At 45.0% G+C, this 26187-nt stretch overlaps 1 protein-coding gene across 2 annotated transcripts in view; it reads right to left on the bottom strand.

Moving 5' to 3' along the window:
- Nucleotides 1-26187, bottom strand: part of DUSP22 (dual specificity phosphatase 22) — a gene marked incomplete at its 5' end in the record, with an annotated part of 72545 nt that overhangs the window by 45505 nt on the left and 853 nt on the right. The window contains 2 exons of one of the 2 annotated variants that reach the window (XM_083747398.1): nt 24216-24429; nt 25572-25657. The exons of the other annotated variant lie outside the window; for it this stretch is intronic. Coding sequence (XP_083603524.1) covers nt 24402-24429; nt 25572-25657 — 114 coding nt within the window. The 3' untranslated portion in view covers nt 24216-24401. Of the gene's footprint in view, nt 1-24215; nt 24430-25571; nt 25658-26187 lie in introns of those variants that run through there. 2 annotated transcript variants of the gene reach the window in all.

The raw sequence follows: 26187 nt of genomic DNA, 5'->3' as shown, positions 1-26187 counted from the left end.
GGCCCTCCTGAGAGTTGTTGGACTACAACTCCCATCAACCTTGACTATTGGCCATACTGGCGAGGGCTGATGGGAGAGGTGGTCCAGAAACATCTGGAGGTTCAAAGGTTCCCCACTCCTGGCTTAGTAGGAGTTCTCTCCTTACTGAACACAAACTGATCAAACACAGGCATAGATGCAAGGGAGCCAGTACAGTCAGGGATGATGGGAGTTGTAGTTCCATAACATCTGGAAAACACCACATTAGCACATTGCCAGAGCACCCCAGTGCTACAGTGCCACAAAAGTAGGAACACACCCCATAATGTGTGTGTGTGTGTGTGTTATGAAAAATTGCAGGATTTCAGCAGGAAGCTATGGGCCATGTGTGGCGTATTAATCATGCCACATATGCCTCCTGAAATATCCTCGGAGTTGAGTGTTGATTTCATACTCTATATTTTAGCTCATGGTAAACAATGGGTGAGTGGCTTTCCCCAAAAACTTCTGGCTATATATATATTATTTACACAATGGGTCCTGTGTGATTGGCTGATTCAGCTCCCCTCCTGGAGCCTGATTGGACTGTTCCTGCAAGTCAATCAGGTTGCTGATTCACTTCCTCCTGGAGCCAGATTGGGTGGTTCCTATAGACCAATCAGGTTGCTGCCTTCTAGGATCCTACCTGCCTATTGTTCTAGGATCCAAGCTCAGTACATAACACCTCCCTAGAAAGTTTTAAGTTCACAGATCATCTTGACCAGGCATAGGCAAACTCAACCCTCCAGATGTTTTGAGACTACAATTCCCATAATCCCTGACCACTGGTCCTGTTAGCTAGGGATGATGGGAGTTGTAGTTCCAAAACATCTGGAGGGCGGAGTTGAGTGCACTTTAAAAGACTCATCCAGTGGTGCCCCCAGCTCTTTTCCTCCTGAGGTGTATCAGAGGTGCTTTAAGGCCTTAGCTTTTGAGAATCAGCTGGGAAAGGCACATTAAAGGACAGCCAAAGTGATCAGGTGGCTTCTCTAACAAAGAATGCTGGGACTTTTTAGTTGTTAGGCCAAGGAACACGTACACGAATGCGTATACTTGCGCAACGTGTTCATCAAAATGCAGATATTTGTGAAAATAACAGATTCTGTTAGAGGAAATGGCATGTGAAAATGCATATATCAGGCAAAAGTGTGTTAAAATGTAGATGTTCAGGGAAATTTGCACCAATTTGCCGGTGAATTTTCATGCGGTTTTAACAATAATAAATGAACTAGCGAAGATGTGAACCTAAGACTGGAAAAATAAGAAACCGAGAGGAACTGAAATTGACAGGTACATCCATTCTCTGCGCCTCAGATGGCATTGATGAAGATTCCAGGTTTCAGGGAAAGAGTGGGCGAGCGCATAACTGCAGCGTGCTTTATGCTTTCTGTTCTGCTAAAAGTCTGTCACCTTCCTAGAGACTTCGCTCTTTGGTCTTGAGTAGCTCACCACAGGATAGCGATATGAAAGCCCCTAATTCAAGGCCCAGCTATTACTGACAGCTTATTGCTTCCATTTTGATCATGTTTTAAATTTGTCGTTTTGGTTTCATAAGATCATGCACTCACGTTTTTCCTGGTTTGGTCCACTGATGAGGTGGCAGAACGTTACTCTAGTTGCATTGTGCACAATCCGTTGAAACGTGATAGATATGATGTCATGGACTGACTGGACAGACTACTGTTGTAGATTTAAGAAATATGGTTTATTCAGCTATTTATACCTTCAGTCTGCAAGGAGAGAGTCCAGATCTTGCAGCATGGTCATTTCGAGAGGGGCTTATACCCCACAGCAGTGCAGCCTTGAAGTCCAATGCAATTCTCCTAGCCAGCCTGCAGCCAGCCTGCCCAAGATGGATCCAAGTCTCTTCCTTTTCCTTCTCCCCAGCAACGCTTGCTCAAAACTCTTTTCCTGTCACCTCAAGCACAGTTACCCTGGCAACCTTCCAAACTCTCAGTTTCTGTTCACACCTGAAGGCAAGGTGGGGAGGACAGTTCTCTTGCATTGCCAGTGACCAATGGCCCTGTATTGTTTCTACCTTGGCCAGGTTGCTTTGCCTAGGGTAGCCCAGGAATTCCTCTGCAGCTTGTATTTCTCTCTTCACATCCCAAATAATCAAAATCCTACCCTTATTCATTTCTATGGTTTTGCCCCCACCCTGGGTCTATAACAATATGTACAGGAGACAAGAGCTTTGAAGCTTTCATTTCTGCTGCATTGTTACTTTCATTTATGCATTTATTTAAAGTTGTGCATAAATGCTCAAGGAGCATAGTGGGGTATTACATACCTTCCAACACTTCTCCGATGAAAATAGGGACGTCCTATTCCATAATAATATTTTTACTATTTATACCCCACCCATCTAACTGGGTTGCCCCAGCCACTCTGGGTGGCTTCCAACATATTAAAAAACATAATTAAATGTTGTTATTTAGTCGTTTAGTCGTGTCCAACTCTTCATGACCCCATGGACCAGAGCACACCAGGCACTCCTGTCGTCCATTGCCTTCCGCAGTTTGGTCAAACTCATGTTCGTAGCTTCGAGAACACTGTCCAACCTTCTCGTTCTCTGTCGTCCCCTTCTCCTTGTGCCCTCAATCTTTCCCAACATCAGGGGCTTTTCCATGGAATCTTCTCTTCTCATGAGGTGGCCAAAGTCTTGGAGCCTCAGCTTCAGGATCTGTCCTTCCAGTGAGCACTCAGGGCTGATTTCCTTAAGGATGGATAGGTTTGATCTTTTTGCAGTCCATGGGACTCTCAAGAGTCTCCTCCAGCACCAAAATTCAAAAGCAATCAATTAAACATTACACTTTTTTAAAAGAACAACAACAACTTCCCCATTCAGGTCTGCCCTCAGATGCTTCAGGGGTTGGATAACTCCATACCCTCCAGCATTACTCGGATGAAAATAGGGACCTCATTCCATACCCTCTGACATTTCTTCAATGAAAATAAGGATGTCCTAAGGAAAAGCAGGACATTCTAGGATCAAACCAAAAAGTGGGACAGCTTCTGTAAATCTGGGACTGGTGTCTGGAATTAATATATAGCAGTGCTTCCAAAGAGCACTGTTGAAAATTCTTGCTTTTCTCTCAAATTATACCCACTGTAGAACAAAATAGGGTTACTGCAAAAGTTTTTGTAGCCACATGGCCATTTTTGCAGAGGTCTTGTGCACTGTGGTCTCATCATTGGGGACTCCCCCCCCCCTTTTGTGACTACACCTGAATCTCCCCTGACAGGGGAGTTCCCCACAGTACAGGGGACTCACTCAGAAGCACATGCAAACAGCATTTGTCTTAAGAACTCCCAAGAGAGGCTGAAGTGAACACTGTGTGGAGGAGGAAGAATGAAACTCTTTCAAGCCATCCTTTTATACTAGGCCATTAGTTGTTATAAAGATTTTGTGCTCTGAGAGAAAAACCACTTGAAGAATTTGTGAAGTAAAAGGAGTTTGACACACTGGAATCTCCCTTCCTGGCTCTTTCTCGATGGGAGACGTTTTCTCTCACGCCAAGTGCAGATGTACTTCACTTCCATGGTAACTTTTCCTTCATGCAAGTTGTGGGGATGGGGCTGAGCTAAATTAGGACCACAGCAGTGGGCTAAACTCCCCTACCATCCCTCCAGGGTCCCAATCCAGATTGGGTTCCCTCAGCTGGCTATTTCTGGAAGAAAAACCATGCACTAACATGATCAACACCGTGTAAAGGGCATACTAAATATATGTATGGAATTTACTTCTAGGTAAATTGGAACTAGGGGCACGGGTGGCGCTGTGGGTTAAACCACAGAGCCTAGGGCTTGCCGATCAGAAGGTCGGCAGTTCAAATCCCCGGGACGGGGTGAGCTCCCATTGCTCGGTCCCTGCCAACCTAGCAGTTCGAAAGCACGTCAAAGTGGAAGTAGATAAATAGGTACCGCTCCGGCGGGAAGGTAAACGGCGTTTCCGTGCGCTGCTCTGGTTCGCCAGAAGCAGCTTAGTCATGCTGGCCACATGACCCCTCAGCCAATAAAGTGAGATGAGTGCCACAACCTTTACCTTTACCTTTAAATTGGAACTAAGGCTATCTTGAGATACTATGTTTATCTCATGCTTGTTTTGGCCTGCTCTGGACCAAGGACTTCAAGTTACAAGAAAGGAGGTTCTGACTAAACACTCAGAAAAAAACTTTCTGAGAGTAAGAGCTGATTGGAAGTGGAACCAACTCTCATGAGAGGTTGTGGACTCTCCTTCTTTGGAAGTTTTTAAGCAGAGGTTGGATGGTCATCTGTCATGGATGCTTTTCCTGCATTCCAGGGGGGCTGGACTGGATGACTCTATGGTCCCTTCCAGCTCAAAGATTCTATGATTCGTGGCAAAGCAGCATTAAAGTCACATACCACATTTCACAGATACTATCCATTTGTTGCTAATAATTGGCACTGTAATCCTTTTAATCTGGTAGAAAAATCATGACTGTTGATTTCACTTATAGGATACAGCCTAATATGTGAAATCCACTAATAAACTGTGCAGTAATGCTACATTACAGGATACAATGTTAGGGTTTCTTTGTGTGTGGCTTGGACAGTAATTTGGATTGAACCAACTCTGATCATGGGTGTAGCCAGGGGGGTTGCAGGGGGAACAGCTGCCCCCCAAAATCAAGTAAATAAATAAAAATACTTAACTAACTGATCAATTGCATCACAGATAACTCGATTCTGCCTCCCTGACAAAAAAACCCTGCCCCGCCTCCCTAAAATAAATCCTGGCTACGCCCATGACCCTGATACTGAATTTCCAGGTTTCGTGTGGACCAAAATACTAAGATGCATTCCTGCAGTTTTTTGTCAACCTAATGTGGAGACACAGATATCATTGGACTACAACTTCCATCAGCTGAGCTGGCTGGGGCTGATGGGAGTTGTACACAGCATTGCCACATTGGCAATTCCTGTCTTCCTGAGATGGCATAGACTTGGTTCCGGGCTTATATGAATCATCACTCCCTGCAGATATGGACAAAGAGGGGGGGGAAGCTATCCCCATAGGCCACTGGAAGGTACAGATTCTCTGATACAGACAGGCACACACGCTACTACCATATGTTCCTTTTCACCTGGTTCGTTTTTAAAAATAAGTAAGTGTTTGACTTCTAACTAGCATACACACGTGAAGTAAAGGTTTAGTGTTCCAAGACAAAGGAAGGGTAGAAGAGACGGGAAGAGTTAAAGGAGTATTGAACCAGAAAATATTTGGAGAATGGAGAATAAGGATTATATAAGATCATATTGTGCCAACCACACCATATTAGCAGAACTTGAGTGCTACTTGTAAACACAACAAATACCGTTTGTGGAGTAGACAGGAACAATATTAAAGGATATAAAGCTGTGCGAAAAAACAATGACAATATAAACAGCACAATGAGAGTGATTGGAAGACTCGTTTTGTCATAAGTCTTTTTTATTTAAGTGTTTAATTAAGCATTAATTAGGAAGATTAAGAGTTTTTTTCTGTACGTAAATTTGCTTTTTCTTCTTTCTTTTTTTCTGTATTCTTTTCTTTTTTCTTAATTGTTTTTTCTTTAATTTTCTTTTTGTAGTATGAGATTGTAAATTCTTTGTATGTGTGTGATTTAAATTAATAAAGGTTATTTAAAAGAGAAAAAAAGAAAAAGAAAAAGAAAGGAGGGGTAGAATTATGCTAACAGGAGGGGGGGCACCAGTTGAGAGAGAAAGCATGAGAAAGATGGTTCAAAATGAAAAGAAAAGCCTGAAGGAAGTTGCTGAATGGGGGAAAGCCCCAAAGTAACGGTCATGCTGCCCGTGACCAGGCAGCAAACTCTACAAACCAAGGGCCAGGAAAGAGGGGAAATAGTGGTCACACACACAATACGAGTTTGGCTACTGAGACCCACAAGGTGGAAGGAGCACTGAAGCCAACAAGGAGGAGGTTCTCGAGGTCCCAGCTTCTCAAAGGAATATACAGTGGTACCTCGGGTTAAGTACTTAATTCGTTCCGGAGGTCTGTGCTTAACCTGAAACTGTTCTTAACCTGAAGCACCACTATAGCTAATGGGGCCTCCTGCTGCCGCCGTGCCGCCGGAGCAAGATTTTTGTTCTCAACTTGAAGCAAAGTTCTTAACCTGAAGCACTATTTCTGGGTTAGCAGAGTCTGTAACCTGAAGCGTATGTAACCTGAAGTGTATGTAACCCGAGGTACCACTGTACTGATTCAAGTTGCCAGAGTAAACTATAATCTCCTGCTAAATTGTGATTCTGTCAGTCAGAATGCCTCCATTACTGAGGGCCCAGCCATTTTGAAACTCCAGAAACTTGCACGCCATCTCAAATTGACCTTTTCCTGTTAGGATAAGCTTAGCTCTCAGGCTTGGAGCCGATTGTGGTAGAGCACAAAGTTGGCATTCATAAGGTCCCAGATTCAATCCCTGACACATCCTCTCTGGAAAGACAAAACATTCCCTCAGAAAAACCACTCTGGGTGTTTCCAGACGGTTGCTGTTTTCAAATGGGATTCAATCACATGCTGTCCAATCCAGGATGAGATATACTCGGAGTCGAGTGTGGATTTCATGCTCTTTATTCAGCTCATAGTAGTGAGGAATGTAAGTTCCCCCGAAATGTCTGCTTTCTATACATTATTTACACAATGGGCCCCACATGATTGGCTAATTCCGGGATTCTCCTGTAGGCCAATCAGGTTGCGGATTCACTTCCACCTGAAGATGGATTGGGTGGCTCCTGCGGACCAATCAGACTGCTGCATTCTGGATCCTATTGTTCTAGGACCAATCAGACTGATGCATTAGATCCAGTCGTGGCCGACTCTAGGGTTGCAGCGCTCATCTCGCTTTATTAGCCGAGGGAGCCAGCGCACAGGTCATGTGGCCAGCATGACTAAGCCACTTCTGGCGAACCAGAGCAGTGCACAGAAACGCCGTTTACCTTCCCGCCGGAGCGGTACTTATTTACTTGCATTTGACATGCTTTCAGACTGCCATGTGGGCAGGAGCAGGGACCGAGCAACAGGAGCTCACCCCATCACAGGGATTCGAACCACCGACCTGATCGGCAAGCCCTAGGCTCTGTGGTTTAGATCACAGCACCACCCGCATCTCCACTTTTCCTTAGGATGTCCCTATTTTCCTCAGAGAGATGTTGGAGAGTATGGAGTTATCTGACCCCTGAGCCATCTGAAGACAGCCCTGTATACTGTTAAAAAAAGAGAAAAGTTTCATGTTTTATTATGTTTTTATATGCTCAGTGGAAGGACAGATCGTGAAGCTGAGGCTCCAATACTTTGGCCACCTCATGAGAAGAGAAGACTCCCTGGATAAACCCTGATGTTGGGAAAGATGGAGGGCACAAGGAGAAGGGGACGACAGAGAATGAGATGGTTGGACAGTGTTCTCGAAGCTACCAGCATGAGTTTGACCAAACTGTGGGAGGCAGTGGAAGACAGAAGTGCCTGGCGTGCTCTGGTCCATGGGGTCATGAAGAGTCGGACACGACTAAACGACTAAACAACAACAATGTTTTTATATATGTTGCAAGCCACCCATAGAGGCTGGGGCAACTCAGTCAGATAGTAAAATTATTATTATGGAATGGGATATGGTAATTATTATTATTTTCATTGGAGAAATGTTGGAAACAGGGTGTGGCAAGCAGCAGCAAGGAGGCCCCATTAGCTAAAGTGGTGCTTCAGGTTAAGAACAGTTTCAGGTTAAGAACGGACCTCCGGAACAAATTAAGTACTTAACCCGAGGTACCAATGTAACTTTCTTTTTTCCTGTTTCTTCAAACAGCATTGTGTAAAGCATGATATTTTTTCCTCATCCCACGAGTGTCTAGCACATAAAATTTCCTCCCCCAGTTCTCTTTTCTCGTCCCCTCTTGCGCTTTCTATTCTCCATATTCTCCTCCTTTCACAGATGTGTAGTGATTCACCCCATCTTCTGTTAACTTCACCCCATGCCTGTCATGTGACATTCTGTTGTTCACCTCAACCCAAGGTTCTGCCTGACAGACTGAAGGCAGAGGCTGGGGACAGTGACAAGAATGTGGAAACATTACTGAAGGACATCTTTTTGAATATGCTAGATCACACTGTCTTGCAGCATAATATTAAATGTAATATCTTCTTATGCAGAATGAGTTTGGTTTATAACCATGTGGAAAGTGAAGGACTCGAAAGAACAATATTACTCCTGTAGTGAGAAAGCCATCTTTACTGAAAAAATAACATTTTCACTAAGGACTTTAGCCATTATTATTGTTGCTGTTGCATATTTACTCAAACCACAATCTGAGATGCTGGATTTGCTCTTTATTTTCTTTAGGCTGTGCTACTTGTTTACACTTCCACACTCTGAAAATCAGTTCTTCCAGAGCACCTGTATCATGGACGTATTATAATTTTAAATTCAGAAAACGGTTATCAGGAGTTCGGAAAACACTGCCTTGTGCACGAAGTACTGTTGATATCACTCATATTGTACTCAGCAGGGAAACCTCTCTGAGAAGAAAGGAGATCTCAGGCACATTGAAACTAAACGGTGAAGAATGAAAGTACCAGCTGCGTTGTAATAACAATAAAAAATAAATCTGCCCCTTTTCTCTCTTTCTCTCTCTCACTGAAGCCTACTTATTTCATGGGTTATGGATAATCAAGAGGATACAGCAAAAGAGAGAGATGAGGGTGAAGTGTGCATTTTCTCCTTGCAACAAGAAAGTTGTAGGAAAAAATTTAAAGTATATTTTAAAAAGTACTGTAAAATTAATGAATGTTAGAAAGATGCTGGAATGAACCTACATGGTCTTAGCAGAAAGGTTATAAAGAATTAAGTTAAAATGGATGGTTAATGGGTTAAAGTGTAAAATTTAAGGTTAAATTGCGTTAAGATAAATTATGGAATAAAATCTGAGAAAGAGGGAAAGGACTTGCTGAAACAATTATGAATTAAGAATACAAAAAGGGAGGCGTGAGGAAGTCATGGAAATAAGTAAATGAAAGACAAAGATATGAAAATATTGGATGTTATTGTTTTTAAATGTTATTGTTTAACTGTATTGTTTTTGGGTTTTCTCTTTTTTCTTTTTCTTTTTTTCTCTCTTTTTTAGCATTGTATTTTCCTGTATTTTTGATTATTATTGTCTGTTTTTCTTTCTTTGTAATTGTTAAACTTTAATAAATATCTTTTTTTAAAAAAAAAAAGAAAGTTGTAGGGCAGTCAAAGGTGCGGGGGCGGGCGGAGAAGAGCATCTTTAGCGGTGGCACTGTCCAAGTATCTGAACATCTTATTTCTCATCACCTTCTGTTATGTACTGAGTTGAAGAGGATCCAAAAAGCAGCAGTCTGATTGGTCCTAGAACAACAGGGTCCAGAATGCAGCAGTCTGATTGGTCCTAGAACAATAGGGTCCAGAATGCAGCAGTCTGATTGGTCCTAGAACAATTGGTCCACAGGAGCCACCCAATCCAGCTCCAGCTGGAAGAGAATCCGCAACCTGATTGGCCTGCAGGAGAATCCCAGAATAATTTCACCCTCATTTCATGTACACAGGGGCAGCTGAGCCAATACAGCAACTGGGACAATGCTCCACCAACCTCAGTCTGCCCTGCTTGCCTTTTTCCCCACAAGCATGGCACTGGTGGGCAGCTTCTTCCTCTTTGTAGATCTTGGAGAAGTCAGCAGGGAGGAGAGGGGTGGGACAAAACCAGAGTTAGTCGCCCTTGCCTGTGATTGGCTCTGGCTCCACCTACTCTTGGGCTCCTTGCCTTTCGCCCAACCGGTCCCAACAGGCTCCAGAATGAGCATTGGCACACAGGTCAAATGTCTACATTTGAATCTATAGAGAAAAATGGGCCCAAGTGAATTTTATGCAATTCTGCCCTCTTTTTGAGGTAATGTGAAAATGGCCATGAGCAGGCAGTGAAAACAGGAGGGGGAGGAGAGGATATAGGCCAGGAAACTCCAAGCATTGGTAGAGAAAACCCTGTGTGAGTTTGGTCCTCTACCCCTGATGGTCTTCTCCACTGTTGCTGGCATCCATCTTTTTTGGGAGCTAATAATAATAATAATAATATTTTATTATTTATACCCTGCCCATCTGGCTGGGTTTCCCATTTGGGCGGCTTCCAACAAAACAGTAAAATACAATAACCTATTAAACATTAAAAGCTTCCCTAAACAGGGCTGCCTTCAGATGTCTTCTAAAAGTTTGGTACAGGTTAAGTACTTAATTCGTTCCGGAGGTCCGTACTTAACCTTAAACTGTTCTTAACCTGAAGCACCACTTTAGCTAATGGGGCCTTCTGCTGCCGCTGTGCCGCCGGAGCACGATTTCTGTTCTCATCCTGAAGCAAAGTTCTTAACCTGAAGCACTATTTCAGAGTTAGCGGAGTCTGTAACCTGAAGCGTATGTAACCTGAAGCATATGTAACCCGAGGTACCAACTGTAGTTATTTTTCTCTCTGACATCTGGTGGGAGGGCGTTCCACAGGGCGGGTGCCACTACTGAGATGGCCCTCTGCCTGGTTCCCTGTAACTTGGCTTCTCGCAGCGAGGAAACCGCTAGAAGGCCCTCGGCGCTGGAAGAGGGTAAAGTCAAACTGTTGGAGAGCACCTGCTGTGGCTGTAGAGACCGATAGAGGAGAGACATGTTATATTGCAGGTGGGGTAGATGAAGGCATCCAGTTCTGCTGCTACCATGACATTTCTTCTCTCTGCACTCCTCCAGAGGCAAATTTGGGGAGCAGCAGCAACCCACGCCAGCACCCGGGGTGGACCAAAATTGTTGGGCTTTGTTTAGGAAGCGAACAGCAGCCACCATGATGACGCACTACAGACTCCCTCCCCCCCCCCACCCCCCCGGCTAACTATGCTACTGTGAGGAGATGCTACAGGGCGGGCCCCACAACAATGATGTACTACGGGAGGTGAGAGGCAGGGGCACCGAATTGTGATTTTGCACTGGGAGCTGATGAAACTTGAAAGCCCAAAGTCCAACACTCTTCTCAGCGGTCATTTCCCCATTCTGATGAGATGCACTGTATTCAGATTTAAATTTAGAATTGCATCTATACAGAAGCCATATATAACTGAGTATATTGAAACTTTAGGCAAAGCCATGCCTCTCCTTTTTCATTCCCCATGAGACATATACACACACACCCCTACCTACTACTAACAATGACAACTACCTGCCTTTCCTCAAGGAATTCAAGATACCATATGTGCTTCTCTTTCTCTGCACTTTCTCCTCACAAAAACTCTTTTGAGAGATGTTAGCTGGCAGGTGGTTAAGCTGAGAGGTGGGGACTGCCCCAAGAGCACAGCAGGGATATGAAACCTGGTCACATTTACGCCATGTGTTTAAAGCCACTTTGGTACCACTTTGAATAGTCACGGCTTCCCTCAAAGAATTCTGGGAGCTGTAGTTTGTTAAGGGAGCTGACAGTTGTTAAGAGACCCCTATTCCCCTCACACAGCTACAGTTCCCAGAGTTCCCTGTGAAGAAAATGGACTGTTGATCCACTCTTGGGACTTTGCAATCATTGTCATAATTAATATGGATACATCCATATACAGTGGACACAGGTTGCGGACGTGATCCGTGCAGGAGCCATGGTCGCAACCCACAGTGCCGCATCTGCGCATGCGCGGGTCACAATTCGGTGCTTCTGTACATACGCAAAGGACAATTTAGTGCTTCTGCGCATGCGCGAGACCAAAACCTGGAAGTAACCCGTTCTGGTAGTTCCGGATTTGGCGCGGTGCGCAGCTGGAAAACACGCAACCTGACATGTCTGTAACCCGAGGTATGACTGTAGTGCCCATACAGCAAAGTTCTCTGGGAGGTTTACATAAACCATAAAGTACATTTTGAAACACACACATTCAAACAAAGTCAAAATGAATCAGAACAGCAGAAAATCCCAGCCAGAAAAGACCTAAACCAAAACCAGTGTAAACCTCTGCAAGGGGGAACCTGCTGCAAAACTGGTAGCACCCAATAGATTGTGATCTGGGGAGCAATTCCAAAGCAAGATCTGCCAGGATGAATAGGTTAGGATCCAGCAGGTCTCCGGCTGAGCTGGGAGATTCCTAACACAGCCTGGCTAAACCAGCATAACTCCTTCATCCTCAGTTTAGCTGGAGACGTGTATCTCACCTATCCTGGTGGTGCTTATCTGGTGTAAGCCCTGAAAAGGGTGTGTGAAGGGGATCCTATGCCCCTTCAGCTAGGTCACATGACCTGGCAACCCAGCGTTAGTTAAGCCAGCAAAAAGGGTGGTGCAGACACCTGCTTCTTGGGAGAAAAGCAATGACAAACCTAGACAGCATCTTAAAAAGCAGAGACATCACCTTGCCAACAAAGGTCCGTATAGTTAAAGCTATGGTTTTCCCAGTAGTGATGTATGGAAGTGAGAGCTGGACCATAAAGAAGGCTGATCGCTGAAGAATTGATGCTTTTGAATTATGGTGTTGGAGGAGACTCTTGAGAGTCCCATGGACTGCAAGAAGATCAAACCTCTCCATTCTGAAGGAAATCAGCCCTGAGTGCTCACAGGAAGGACAGATCGTGAAGCTGAGGCTCCAATACTTTGGCCACCTCATGAGAAGAGAAGACTCCCTGGAAAAGACCCTGATGTTGGGAAAGATGGAGGGCACAAGGAGAAGGGGACGACAGAGGACGAGATGGTTGGACAGCGTTCTTGAAGCTACCAGCATGAGTTTGACCAAACTGCGGGAGGCAGTGGAAGACAGGAGTGCCTGGCGTGCTCTGGTCCATGGGGTCACGAAAAGTCGGACACGACTAAATGACTAAACAACAACAAGAAGAAGCATTGTTTAAAAGCCTTGTTTGATCTCTGCCAAGCGTAGGCCAGCTCAGCCAGCGCTAGCCCACTGCTGAATGAAGTTTGGATCTGCTATAACTTTACACCAGTTTAACTTCTTAGCACCAGCTTGCTTTATGCTAGCTACTGGCGCACAGGGTTGCTCTCATAAACATTTGAGCAGCTCCAAGTTGGGGGCCACCTCTCCAGCCCCAAGGGGACCCTAAATCTCCTGCCAACTCACCAAGCTCTTTTCCCTTGGGGGAAAATCATGACAGAGCAGTTTAAATTTGTAACATAGATATGCCTGAACTGCAACAGAGAATATTTTTAAAATATATACCGTAAATTGAAGGTGTGTTGAACTGATAAAGCAATCCATTATTTTTTTCCTTCTTACTAGATGAGAAAGGGTTCTCCCACCCACATGCAAAGGGAAAGGGCACATAATTCCTCTCAACAAGGAGGAATTGTACACACACAAACTGTTTTCTTCTTCTTTCTTCTTTTATAAATGCCTGTTGCTTGGCTACATAGCTACCCCTGGTGGCCCATGTTTTAGTAGTAAAGTGGTGCCTGAATATAAAACAGAGATTCAGGGGTGGTGTTTTTTTGTTTGCTTGTTTGCTTGTTTTAAAAAACACCAAGCTACTTGTCGTGAGAGGCAACCAGAGACAGGGGTGCCAACTTGAATAAAATATTGGGAGGGCCATTTGAATCAACTTGGGGAGAGGCAGCCCCCTCAAATATTTTATTGGGGAGGCTGAAGACCCCACAGCTCCTAAGAGTTAGCTCCTATGACCAGATACCTGCAATAAAGTATAGTCATGAGAATTGCTCTTAAACTTCAAAATTTAGTATACTGTCGCCAGTTATTCAAATCATTAACTAAAGAAAACTGAATCATGGCAGATGAAGATGATGGACTTTTCGGAACTAGCTGACCTGACTGAAAGAATCCGCGACCAGAAAGAAGAGGAATACCAAGAAGACTGGAAGAAATTTAACGACTATCTGAATAAATATTGTAATATAAAAAATTAGAAATTACTTGAAAGCACCAAATAGGCCTAGGACTAAATTGGGATTTAAAAATAAGTAGGATTTACAGGGGTAAGAAAAGTGAGTAAATTAGATTACAATTGGAAATATTTTTGTTTAATAATGATATTGGAAAGCTGTTACATACAGGTACAAGGAAACTCAGAAGGGAGGGAATAGGGGAAGTCAATAAGGGATTCCCCATTCTTGAAAAAAAACTACCGTCTTTTTCGCTCTATAACACGCACCCGACCATAACACGCACGTAATTTTTAGAGGAGGAAAATCCGTAGGCATGCCACCCGTAGGCATTCCCTCCATAACACACACAGACATTTCCCCTTACTTTCTAGGAGGAAAAAAGTGAGTGTTATGGTGCGAAAAATACAGTATTCAAATCTCAACAGGTGCAATCAGGTTCTGTCCCAGCAACAATCATATGCAATAAAAAACTGAGTCAATAGCAACCACTTTTTCTTCCCAGGTGGCTTTTAATAGATGTTCTTTCCACTGTTTCGGTGACCTTTTGTAGTGAAAGGTCCAGGGGGGCATAGCAACCCATTGTTCTTTTAGCAACAGCTCTTTCTCTTCCGTCTCCAGCTGCAAGCCACCTTGAGAGGGGGCACGGCTGGAGACTGAAGACACCTTAGGCTCATCACATCTACTTTGATTTTGACTAGAACCCTGCTGAGAGCCTCCTGCCTCTCTCCACCTGACTCAGGGCAGGGCCTGACAGCTTTTATAAGGAGTGTTGCTGTTGCTCAGAGAGGGCTTCTTCTCTGCTTTTAAGTTCCTTTTTATATCCTTTTAAATCGGGGTTTTTTTTTAAAAAAAAAAGTTTTAACTGTTTTTAACTGGGTTGTAAGGGCACTTGGTGGGATGTGGCTGGGAGTAGAAGAGCGGGGGAAAGCAGGGGGAGGCCCAGTTACAGTGGTTCTGGGTAGGGGGAGGCTGTCAGGAGTTCAGCCTGCACTCGAGTAGGACCCTGGCAGAGACACATGCCCATCTGGCATGTTCTCTCCCTCCTGGTCGATAGTTTGGGAGCTTCATAAGCTTTCTTCAGCCCGAACATCACAGCAACTGATGCCAACAGACATCGGCACACTTAGGGATCCGCAGAGTTTGCGCATCATGCGTGACAGAAACTCAGCAACTCAGTATTTTGGCTAATCTACTTTCTTTACATATAAACACATACAGAGCACTGCAACGTGGCTCCCTCTCTCTCTAGCATCAGACAGCAAAGAGAAAAAGAACAAAGGACAATAGCCCCACTTCACGGAACACAGTAACACAAATATCCTGTCTCCATCACTTCCCACTCTGTGGAGTCAAAACATACACAGGAGCAGGAATTCTAACAGAGGCATGGTGTGGGAGGAGGAGCAGGCCATATAAGGGGCACACACGGCACAGGTAGTTAGTGACAGTGCCGTGTGCCAGCCCCTCCTCCATCCTGTGGAATTGTGATTCTCATATCAGCCAGCTCTCGGGTTTGCAACTGCTGCTGTTGAATGCCAGGTCGGCTCAGAATAAAATCTCCCTCATCCATGATCTGATTATGGATGAGGAGGCTGATCTGGCATGCATCACTGAAACCTGGGTGGGTGAACTGGGTGGAGTTGGTCTCACCCAGCTGTGCCCACCAGGGTACAGGCCAGACTTGAGGGTCAGGGAGGGGAAGTTGCTGTGGTCCATAGAGATTGTCTCTCTCTCTCCAGGTTCTCTGTCCCGTCAGGGGGGAATCTAGTGTGTGTGTTCCTGGCACTTGGCAGTCGGGACAGATTAGGGATTGTGCTGGTTTACTGGCTGCCTCACTCCCCAGCAGTCTCACCACCTGAGCTGGTCTCGGAGGAAACGTTGAGGACTCCCAGACTGTTGGTTCTGGGAGACTCCAACATCCATGCTGAAGCAGCTGGCTCTGGGGCGGCTCAGGACTGTTAGGATATAGTTGCATTCCACCTTTAGAACAGGCATGTGGAGTTGTTGTATGTCACATGTCTGTTTACTTCCAGCACAGTCTGCTGGGAACTTCCGTTGTATATAGCTTTTGCCTATGCTGCTGTTTGCTTGGACACGAAGGGAAGCAGACATGTTTTTCCTTTCTTCCTGCTGCTGAATAAAATGCTGTAAATATGCTTACATATGCCTCTGTCCACCACTTCCGTTGTGAAGAGTTATTCACTCTGCTGATTAGAGCATGCTCAAGTTTCTGAAGGCTTCTGAAGTGATGAGTCGCTGATTGATGCTGTTCCAAGGGAGACCGGAGTTCGCCCGGCAGCTGGCTGGTGGGCTGGAGCCAGCTGGGGGCCTGCAAATTGCCCCCAATCCCTGGACGCATCCCAACAAGGACTTCATGGCTCCCATGACAACGATGGGGCTGTCCCAACATGTCATCAGCCCAACACACATGGCAGGCCACACTCTGGACCTTGTTTTCTTGACTGAACAGGAAGAGGGTGATCTGAACATTGACATCAGTCCCTTGTCATGATCAGATCACTTGCTGTTGAGATTTAGGCTGCCAGTCCCTTTTCCCCTCCACAGAGGCGGGGGACCTTGTAGGAAGGTCCACATTCGGAGGCTGATGGATCCAGTGGCATTCCAAACAGCTATGGGGGTTTTCTGGCTGATATGACTGGCACCCCTGTCAAAGCCCTGGCCCACCTCTGGAACCCTGAGTGGCTCAAGCTATTGACACAATCGCCCCTGAGTGCCCTCTCCCACTTTGTGGAGCCCGTTTGGGCCCCTGGTATACTCCAGAACTTAGGGCGAGGAAACAAGCTGAGAGAAGCCTTGAACCCTCTCTGCTCAACGCCCCTTCAGTGAAGCGGCAGGAGAAACGGAGCCCCTTCCATTTCTGCTCCTGCTTGGCTGAGGGGGCGCTGTGCAGCTCTTCCTCTCTGCTGAAGCCAGGAGAGTCTTGCTCTCCTGGCTTCAGCAAAAGGAACCTGAAGCCTCCGGAGCGCAGTGGGAACTCGTGCTGAGCTCCGAAGGCTTCAGGCAGCTATCCCTGAAGCCTGGAGAGTGAGAGGGATCGGTGCGCACCGACCCCTCTCGCTCTCCAGGCTTCAGCGAAAGGAATGCAAAGCCTCTGGAGCACGGAGGGAGCACTCCCTCTGCGCTTCAGAGGCTTCACGTTGCTATTGCTGAAGCCAAGGAACCTGCATTCGCTCCATAGGATGCACACACATTTCCCCTTAATTTTTGGAGGGGGGAAAGTGTGTCCTATAGAGCGAAAAATACGGTACTGTCAGGACTGCCGCTAGGTCCCAGCTCACAGAGGACCAACGCCCAGTGGATATTATATACAAAAGTCTTTATTGAAGTTTAGTTTCCATTTCCAAGCTCTGGGCGCGCAGGCCCACGTCTTAACGCTAGACCGGCTAAGTCCCCTCTGACTCACTGCTCCACCCACACCAGTTTAAGATTCTAGCCCGGCTCCACCTCTTGCGCTGCTCTTTCCTGCGTTGGGTCCTTCTGCCCTCTGGGGTTCCCTCCTTCCTGGACTCCTCTGACGCGGAGCCTCCTGAGTCTTGCCCCTCCCTCCGGCGGGCTTTAGGACCTGGCTCCCTTCCCGGGCTCCCCGCTGTGCCGCGCTCCTGTACATTTGAACTTGGCACGCGCGCCCAGCCGGTGACTTTCCTTCTGACCGTTTCCCCGCTTCCTGATGTGGGTGTTGCCAAACCTGACTCCTCTCCTCCCTCTGGTGGTGAGGACACTGGTCCCAACTCCTGGGACTCCCCCTCCCCACTGCGCTCTGGTGGAGACGCTGGCCCTGATCTCCAGCTGCTGTTCAGGGACTCCCCGCTGGCCCCTCCCTCTTGAGGTTTCTCCCTTGGAATCTCCCTTGCTCTGGCCACCGGCGCTCCCTTCTGTGAGTCCTCCGATTCGCTAGAGAGGCTTGTGGAATAACTCTGGCCACTGTCACTGCCTGCGCCCCCCTCGTACTCCTCCTCCTCACTCTCCATTTGCTCCCCCTCCTGTGTCTCTCCTTCTGAACCCCTGACAGGTACTTAATTCGTTCTGGAGGTCTGTTCTTAACCTGAAACTGTTCTTAACCTGAAGCACCACTTTAGCTAATGGGGCCTCCCACTACCGCTGCACCGCCAGAGCACGATTTCTGTTCTCATCCTGAAGCAAAGTTCTTAACCTGAGGTACTATTTCTGGGTTAGCGGAGTCTGTATCCTGAAGCGTATGTAACCCAAGGTACCACTGTACTTTGCATCTTTAGTATGTCGCTCTTGATGGGGTTACACTTCCTCTGAAGAAGCAGGTTCATAGCTTGGGGGTACTCCTGGATCCTTTGCTGTTGCTTGAGGCTCAGGTGGCCTCAGTGGCCCTGAGTACCCTCCATCAACTTCAGCTAGTAGCCCAGCTAGGCCCCTACTGGGACAGGGATAGGCTAACTACTGTTGTCTATGCTCTGGTAACCTCAAGGTTAGATTACTGCAATGCGTTATACGTAGGGCTGCCTCTGAAGACGGTTCAGAAACTTCAGCTAGTGCAGAATTCAGCGGCCAAGTTGCTCACCGGAGCAAGACGGTTTGAGCATATTACACCGATCCTCACCTGACTGCACTGGCTACCAATTAGTTTCTGGGCCCAATTCAAAGTGCTGGTTTTGATCTTTAAAGCCTTAAAGGGCTCAGGACCACAATACCTCAAGGACTGCATCTTTCCATATGAACTTACCTGTCCTCTGAGATCATCTTCTGAGGCCCTCCTTCATGTGCCTCCTCCTTGAGAGGGCTGGAGGGTGGCAACACAAGAACAGGGCCTTCTCTGCAGTGGCTCCCTGTCTGTGGAATGATCTCCCCAGGGAAGTTCACCTAGGGCTTTCATTATACACCTTTAGGCACCAGGCAAAAATGTTCCTTTTAAACTAGGCCTTTGGTTGATCTGATTGACATCCTGTGCCCTTTTAAAATGTGGGGTTTTGCTATTGGGTGGTTGTTTTTATTTTGATTATGTATTTTGTGGTTTTATATTTTGATTTTATTCTGTGAACCACCCTGAGACCTCTGGGTATAGGGCAGTAGAGTGGTACCTTGAGTTAAGTATTTAATCCGTTCCGGAGATCCGTTCTTAACCTGAAACTGTTCTTAACCTGAAGCACCACTTTAGCTAATGGGGCCTCCTGCTGCTGCCGCGCCACCGGAACACAATTTCTGTTCTCATCCTGAAGCAAAGTTCTTAACCCGAGGTACTATTTCTGGGTCAGCGGAGTCTGTAACCTGAAGCGTATGTAACCTGAAGTGTATGTAACCCAAGGTACTATTGTATATAAATTAAATAAAATAAAATAGTAAAATAAAATAAAATCTACCAACCAGAGCTCAATGCACAAAGACATACAGAGAGAATTAAAAGCACAAATAAACTCCGAGCACATTCTTTGAGGGGAGGATTTATTTATTTATTACATGTATCTCCCACTTTTCCTCCAAGGAAGTGAATGGGGTGCACATGGTTCAGTGCTTTCCATTTTGCCCTCACAACAACCCTGTGAGGTAGGCTAGGCTGAAAAATTGTGGCAAGGAATGCAAGGAAGCAACAATTTATGTCTCATCTTCTCCACTTTACAGATGATTCCCTGCCTGGTGTGGCTTTTTCTACACACCGTGAATGACCAGCTGAATAGCTATTTACTACAAGACTGAAATAATCCTGTCCCACATGGAATTTGGCCCCCCTGGTTCGGAAGAACATGTTTACATTGTCTGTGTGTGTGTGTGCATTTCTCTCCACGCTTTTGCTCATGATTTCCCAACCCTAATTTTTGCCACCAAGTTCCTCTTGCGACTGACCTCAGAATTGAAGACGAAAAGCCACATACACCCATCTTCTTGCTTCCTTTTCCTCTGTTACTCAACTCTCTTGCTAATTCAGCAAGAGAAAGAAAAATTCTGAGGAAAAATAGTAAGAATAGCTAGGTAATCAGTTGTGTGTGCCCACAAATATTGTGACTTGCTGATGTGTTGTGTGGAAAGAACCTGTGATTACTGGTGCTTTGTGTGTCCTTTAAACGAAAAGGCGCCCATTTTCTTTTAAGCATCCACAGTTCTTCCATTAAGAGATATCATCTCTTTTATGATTCTTGTGTAAATGAGTCTGCTCACACCCACACTATACGTTTAAAGCATGTGGCTTCCTAAAAAATAATCATGACAACTGTAGTTTATCTCTCACAGAGCATTAATTCCTGGCACCCTTAACACACTAGTTTCCAGGATTCTATAAAGTCGTTTGTTTGTCTGTCTGCAAGTATATTTATTTGTTCCTAAGATGTTCAGATACCTCCTGAGATAATGCCACCAAACTTGGCACAAGGGTTTCTGAGGTAGGGGTAGCACTCTTCGTTAATTTTTGGAAGATGGCTGCCATTTTGAATCAAGATGGCAGGCTGAAACATGACTTTGGTGTCGGTTCACTTCTTTTTTGTCATAAGTCCAGCCACTACTTGAGATGTCATCACCAAACTTGGCACCGGGGTTCTCAAGCTGAAGCAGCAGACGTTGTCACCATTTGGACACCAGGCTTCATTTTGAATCAAGATGGCAGATCAAAACATCACTTTGGAATCATTAAGTCTGTGAGGGGAAAACTGCAAAGCCCAGAATTTCTTGAGGGAAAGAATGTTGTTTCAAATGTGCTTTCAGTATATATAGTGTGTGCGCAGCCATGGTCTCCCTTCAATTCATGGAGACAAAGAAAAATGTGGACATTTATTTATAGAGATCTTTCGTCTTAATGAGTATTTGCTATGTGCACAAGACTTTTAACGTGACCCATTGAAACAGTTGTTTTATTCTTTAGCAGTTTATGTGTTAATATATCAACACTGTCAAGCTGCTGATTATATTTTTAAAAAGGAACACTTTCAAATCAATTTCTTTCATATAGCCACCAGGCGGCACTAGGCAAATATATGGTCTACATGCCTGCCAAGAGTTGAGGCATTTTATACACACACACACACGTTGTTGTTGTTTAGTCGTGTCCGACTTTTCATGACCTCATGGACCAGAGCACGCCGGCAAGCCACTCCAGTATCCCTGCCAAGAAAATTCCACACATACACATATTTGCAAAGATCTCAAGGCCTTTCCCTGTACAGTGGTACCTCAGGTTACATACGCTTCAGGTTACATACGCTTCAGGTTACAGACTCTGCTAACCCAGAAATAGTGCTTCAGGTTAAGAACTTTGCTTCAGGATGAGAACAGAAATCGGGCTCCGGCGGCGCAGCAGCAGCAGGAGGCCCCATTAGCTAAAGTGGTGCTTCAGATTAAGAACAGTTTCAGGTTAAGAACGGACCTCCGGAACGAATTAAGTACTTAACCCGAGGTACCACTGTATACATACATACATGCTGTGGTTGCACTGCCCGTACAACTGCCTGCTCTTAGCGAAGAGGCTGAGCACAGCTCATACTCACTTAAAGTTGACTGTTCCCATACAAATTATCTGTGGAGACTTCCTGCTCACTGACATCCAGACAAATGAGTGATCAAACCATTCTTTTTCCAGACATTACTTCTTCCATTCTTTTAGGTGGCTCATTTATTCTGAATTGCAATTTTCAAAAAAAGAATAACAGACGAGCCGCAGAAACCCAGCTGGGGTAGGTCACTATTTAGCACCTTCTTAAAAGAATTATAACGTAGCTTAGGAGTGCAGCACCTAAGAGGACTCGAACTCCTGTCAACTTGCTGATATGGTCCAAAGCAAAGCAGAGCACTGCATTATTGCACCAGCTTGGCTGCAGGAGCTGCCAGAGGGAGGTGTGCAAGGACACGGCATCAGTAAACTCTTTATTCAAGGTAACACGGTCAGCTCAGGAGGCCAGGCCTCGTGAGCACAGCAACACTTCCCAGGAGAACTTGCCCCAACGAGGCAGTTGGGAGGACTGAAGGTCCCTCGCCTTCCCACTCATCTCTGATTCTTGGTCCCGCTCCTCTCCAGCCTCTGATTGTATTCAAATGAAAGAGTAAGCAGCGATATCTGTTATATTCTGTGGCCTATGAAGGGTAATGGCTGTATAAATGTGGTACCTCTAGCACGAGAGCAACACCAGACCACAGCATTTACTGCCTGATGTGGAACAGCATATGGTGCTCCTTTTCCTGATGCCAAGCTTTTTCGGCACCTAATAATAATCATAATAATTTATTATTTATACCCCGCCCATCTGGCTGGGTTTCCCCAGCCACTCTGGGCAACTTCCAACAGAATATTAAAATACAATAACCTATTAAACATTAAAAGCTTCCCTAAACAGGGCTGCCTTCAGATGTCTTCTAAAAGTCTGGTAGTTGTTCTTCTCTTTGACATCTGGTGGGAGGGAGTTCCACAGGGCAGATGCCACTACCGAGAAGGCCCTCTGCCTGGTTCCCTGTAACTTGGCGTCTCGTAGTGAGGGAACCACCAGAAGGCCCTCAGCACTGGACCTCAGTGTCCAGGCAGAACGATGTGGGTGGAGACACTCCTTCAGGTACAAAATACCCCACAAATTTCTCTCCCTGGGAACTGAAACATAACACTAATAAACTGAATAATAATTTGCTGCTTTTTTCAAAAAAAAAAAAAAAAAACACCCTCCCATATCAGCTGCCTGAGGAGGCTGCCTCCCTCTGCCTAATGGGAGAGCTGGCCCTGTTCCAGGCCTCAGGCCTGACTTCTCAACTACTATGCATTGGTGTAACTTGTCTTGGAAGATGTCTCCATCCACCTGGCACGGTACCCAGCAACAGGAATAAAGCTACCTGGCAGGCCTCAGCATGTGTAGCCAACTCTGCTCATGATTGGACACCATTTCCCTTGCCCATAGCAAAGAGTGACTAAAACATTGGCTGGTTTGGCTGCTGCCACTCAGCTGACATTTAGAAGGAAGATTTGACGAGCAAAAAGTCAGCATCCCTTTGTGTTTCTAAATATGTCCATCCTTGTGATGTTCTACAAGGCCCTGACCATTGGAGGCTGCACTCCTATAAGTAGTATTACTTAGTATTAATACTACAGCTTAGTATTAATATCACAGAGAAAAAATATTATCCTTTTGTTATTGTTGTTGTTTCCATTGACTTCATTATTCCTCCCCATCTGCTCTGTCTTCATACACTGGGAATGACTGAAAGGGGATAGAATCAGAGGCCTGGTTTCATGCACTGACGACCATGCAAACCATTCCTATTTTTAAATCTGTGAACCCATTTCCTTGACTTCAAGACTGATCTAGTGCTGGAAAATCAGTTATTCTGTTCCAGTGAAGGAAAGCAGTGGGGATTTGGTTCTGTGGCACACACAGTAGGTGATTCTGCTTGACTAATCTATTATAGAGTTAGTCTGAGCTTATCTAGTTCATGTTCATTTTGTGGCATATCAAATAAATACCTTAAGTCTCCTGTGCCAAACGACAATAAACATACTTCCAATTCTGTGTGAGAAGATTTTTTTGTCTCCATTCATGCTTAAGTAACTAGTAAGCATCGTAACGTAAGAGGAGAAATGACTATTAATTGAAATGCAATCACAAGGGTGCCTGATTAGGGGTTCAGCTATGTGATCTTGAATGTCGTACGTTAACTGTTCTATCCTGTTTCCCCTTTGTTTTTGTTTAAACCAATTCATTAACCAAGAATATATATATTGACCACTAACAATGAACAATATGTTGTAGATATTACTGCAAATTTATTATGCTATTTTTTGTGATATAAAAATAACATGAGAAGACTTGGTCTATATATTTGTATCATTTATTATTCCTATGAACCTTGTTTATTTGTTGTTGTTTAGTCGTTTAGTCGTGTTCGACTCTTCATGACCCCATGGACCAGAGCACGCCAGGCACTCCTGTCTTCCACTGCCTCCTGCAGTTTATAAAACCTAATAAAAAGATATTAAAAAAGAAGTGGCAGCATTGCTGCCTTGAGTATAGGCATCATTCAAACATTAAAATGAAACAAACACTAAAAACCACAAAACAAACAACAGATTCCATGAAATAATCCGAAGGAGCTTTGTGTTTTAATGTATTTATGCAAATGAAGCAGAAGATATGAACCTTGGATTGGATTTTCTACAGATGGAAAAGTCCCTTTTATTTTTATTTTATTTCCTTCTCCCCCCATCCTTTCTTCTCTTCCTTCCCCCCTTTTTCCTTTCTTTGGTGCCCTCTGCTCTGGACCATTACAGTGGTACCTAACTTAATTCGTTCCGGAGGTCCATTCTTAACCTGAAGCTGTTCTTAACCTGAGGTACCACTTTAGCTAACGGGGCCTCCCATTTTAAAATGCAAAACTAGGAAGTAAAGCATGGACAAGGAACCTGTAGTACTACATGTTGCTACTGATTTCAACTCTCATCAACCCCAGCCACTGGCCTGGTACAGTGTTCTCCATTGCAAGGTGCACTGCATGACTTTTGTGTTGCAGCACATAACAGCCTATCATTTAGTTATTAAACATGATCTATCTACATCTCAGGAGACTCCGGTGCTGCAAGCAGGCCTGGAAGAAAATAAAGCACATTATTAGAAGAGTGTGATGATGGAAGGAGCCCTATCTACTCACTCGGAACAGTTTTTGTTGTCTATGCAATTCACTTCCAGGGAAGCGTAAACTGGCCCCATTTCATATATGTATAATTTTTATTATTATTATTTTGTTTTACACTTTCAAGTACTCATTTTTACATCCTTAAGATATCAGTGACTTCCCTTCTCTTTCCATGGTTCATTTTACATATCATGAATCCTTGCATATTTTACAAAAACTATACCATTCAGTATTCCATTATTATATCCATCAAAAATTATTTACACTGTTGAATTTATCTTAATGCTGCCAGCGTTTTCAGCTGCACACAATTATTCCCCATATATTCAATGAACGTTTTCCAGTCTTCTCTAAACGTATGTTCTTCTTGTTCTCTTATTCTATATGTTAAGTCTGCAAGCTGCACATATTCTGTCAACCCTTAGTTGCTATTCTTCTTTGGCTGGGATCCCACTCGTTTTCCAACTGGCCCCATTTCTAACTGATTTTCAGCAGGCATCTTTTCTGTCTCAGTTTAAAAGATTTTAAATAAGAGGTTGAGGGATCAAACCTATTGGTTTTGAAGATCTAGTTTAATGTAGCTTATTGCTTAAACTTTGCAATTTGGTTTTTGTTCATCAGCTTAGGTAAAGGTAAAGGGACCCCTGACCATTAGGTCCAGTCGTGGCCGACTCTGGGGTTGCGGCGCTCATCTCGCTTTATTGGCCGAGGGAGCCAGTGTACAGCTTCCGGGTCATGTGGCCAGCATGACTAAGCCGCTTCTGGCAAACCAGAGCAGAGCACAGAAACACCGTTTACCTTCCCACCGGAACGGTACCTATTTATCTACTTGCACTTTGACGTGCTTTCGAACTGCTAGGTTGGGAGGAGCAGGGACCGAGCAACGGGAGCTCACCCAGTCGTGGGGATTCAAACCGCCAACCTTCTGATCGGCAAGTCCTAAGCTCTGTGGTTTAACCCACAGTGCCACCCGTGTCCCTCTTAATTGGGGACTCTTAATTGGGGTGAAAAGGCAGTTTACAAACAATTTGGTTAGAAGAAAAAGAAAACAAACTTGGTTTAAACTTTCTGTGCTAGAATGGGCTTACACTTACCTTTTGCTCACTCTTTCTATGCACAGGTGCCCAGTTAAAAGCTCTTCCTCAGATTGTGTAGTTTTTTTTCTGCCCCTGAGGTTTGCCTGCAAAAACCCGCTCTTTAGTGCTCAGCTGGAGCAAACATCAATTTGGGTTTTCCGTGGATTGTTGTTTGCTCTGATTCCACTTCAAAGAGTGGGTTTTTGCGGGGAAAGGACAGCAAAAAAATAAAAGAGGGAAGGAAAGTTAAGCATGGCTAAGTCTGGAGAATTCCTTAAATCACATTGAAACAGGAAGCACAAACTCAAGATGGTTGGTTGGCATCCGTCTGTCTCAGGAGACAAGGGAGGAGCACGCCAGGAAATTAAGCAGAGGCTATGCAATCTTCGTGTTCGCCAGAAGATGCCACCCTTGCTCTTCACATTGTCAAGTGAAACAAAACTACGCCCCCTAAAAAATGCAAAGGGGGGGGGGAGAGTCTAACCCCTGTACAGCACAGGCGCTTAATGGAGCTACCCTGTTAGGCTGGATCTTAAATCCATTCCAGCTCAGCCACATGACCTGGCAAACAGGCATAAATTAAGCTGGCAGAAAGGGTGGTGTAATTCACAAACACTATTCGGCCAGGCAATTC

Source organism: Podarcis gaigeae, assembly GCF_964106915.1.
Source record: "Podarcis gaigeae genome assembly, chromosome: 7".
NCBI lineage: Eukaryota > Metazoa > Chordata > Lepidosauria > Squamata > Lacertidae > Podarcis > Podarcis gaigeae.
This window is presented reverse-complemented; position numbering and strand designations above follow the sequence as displayed.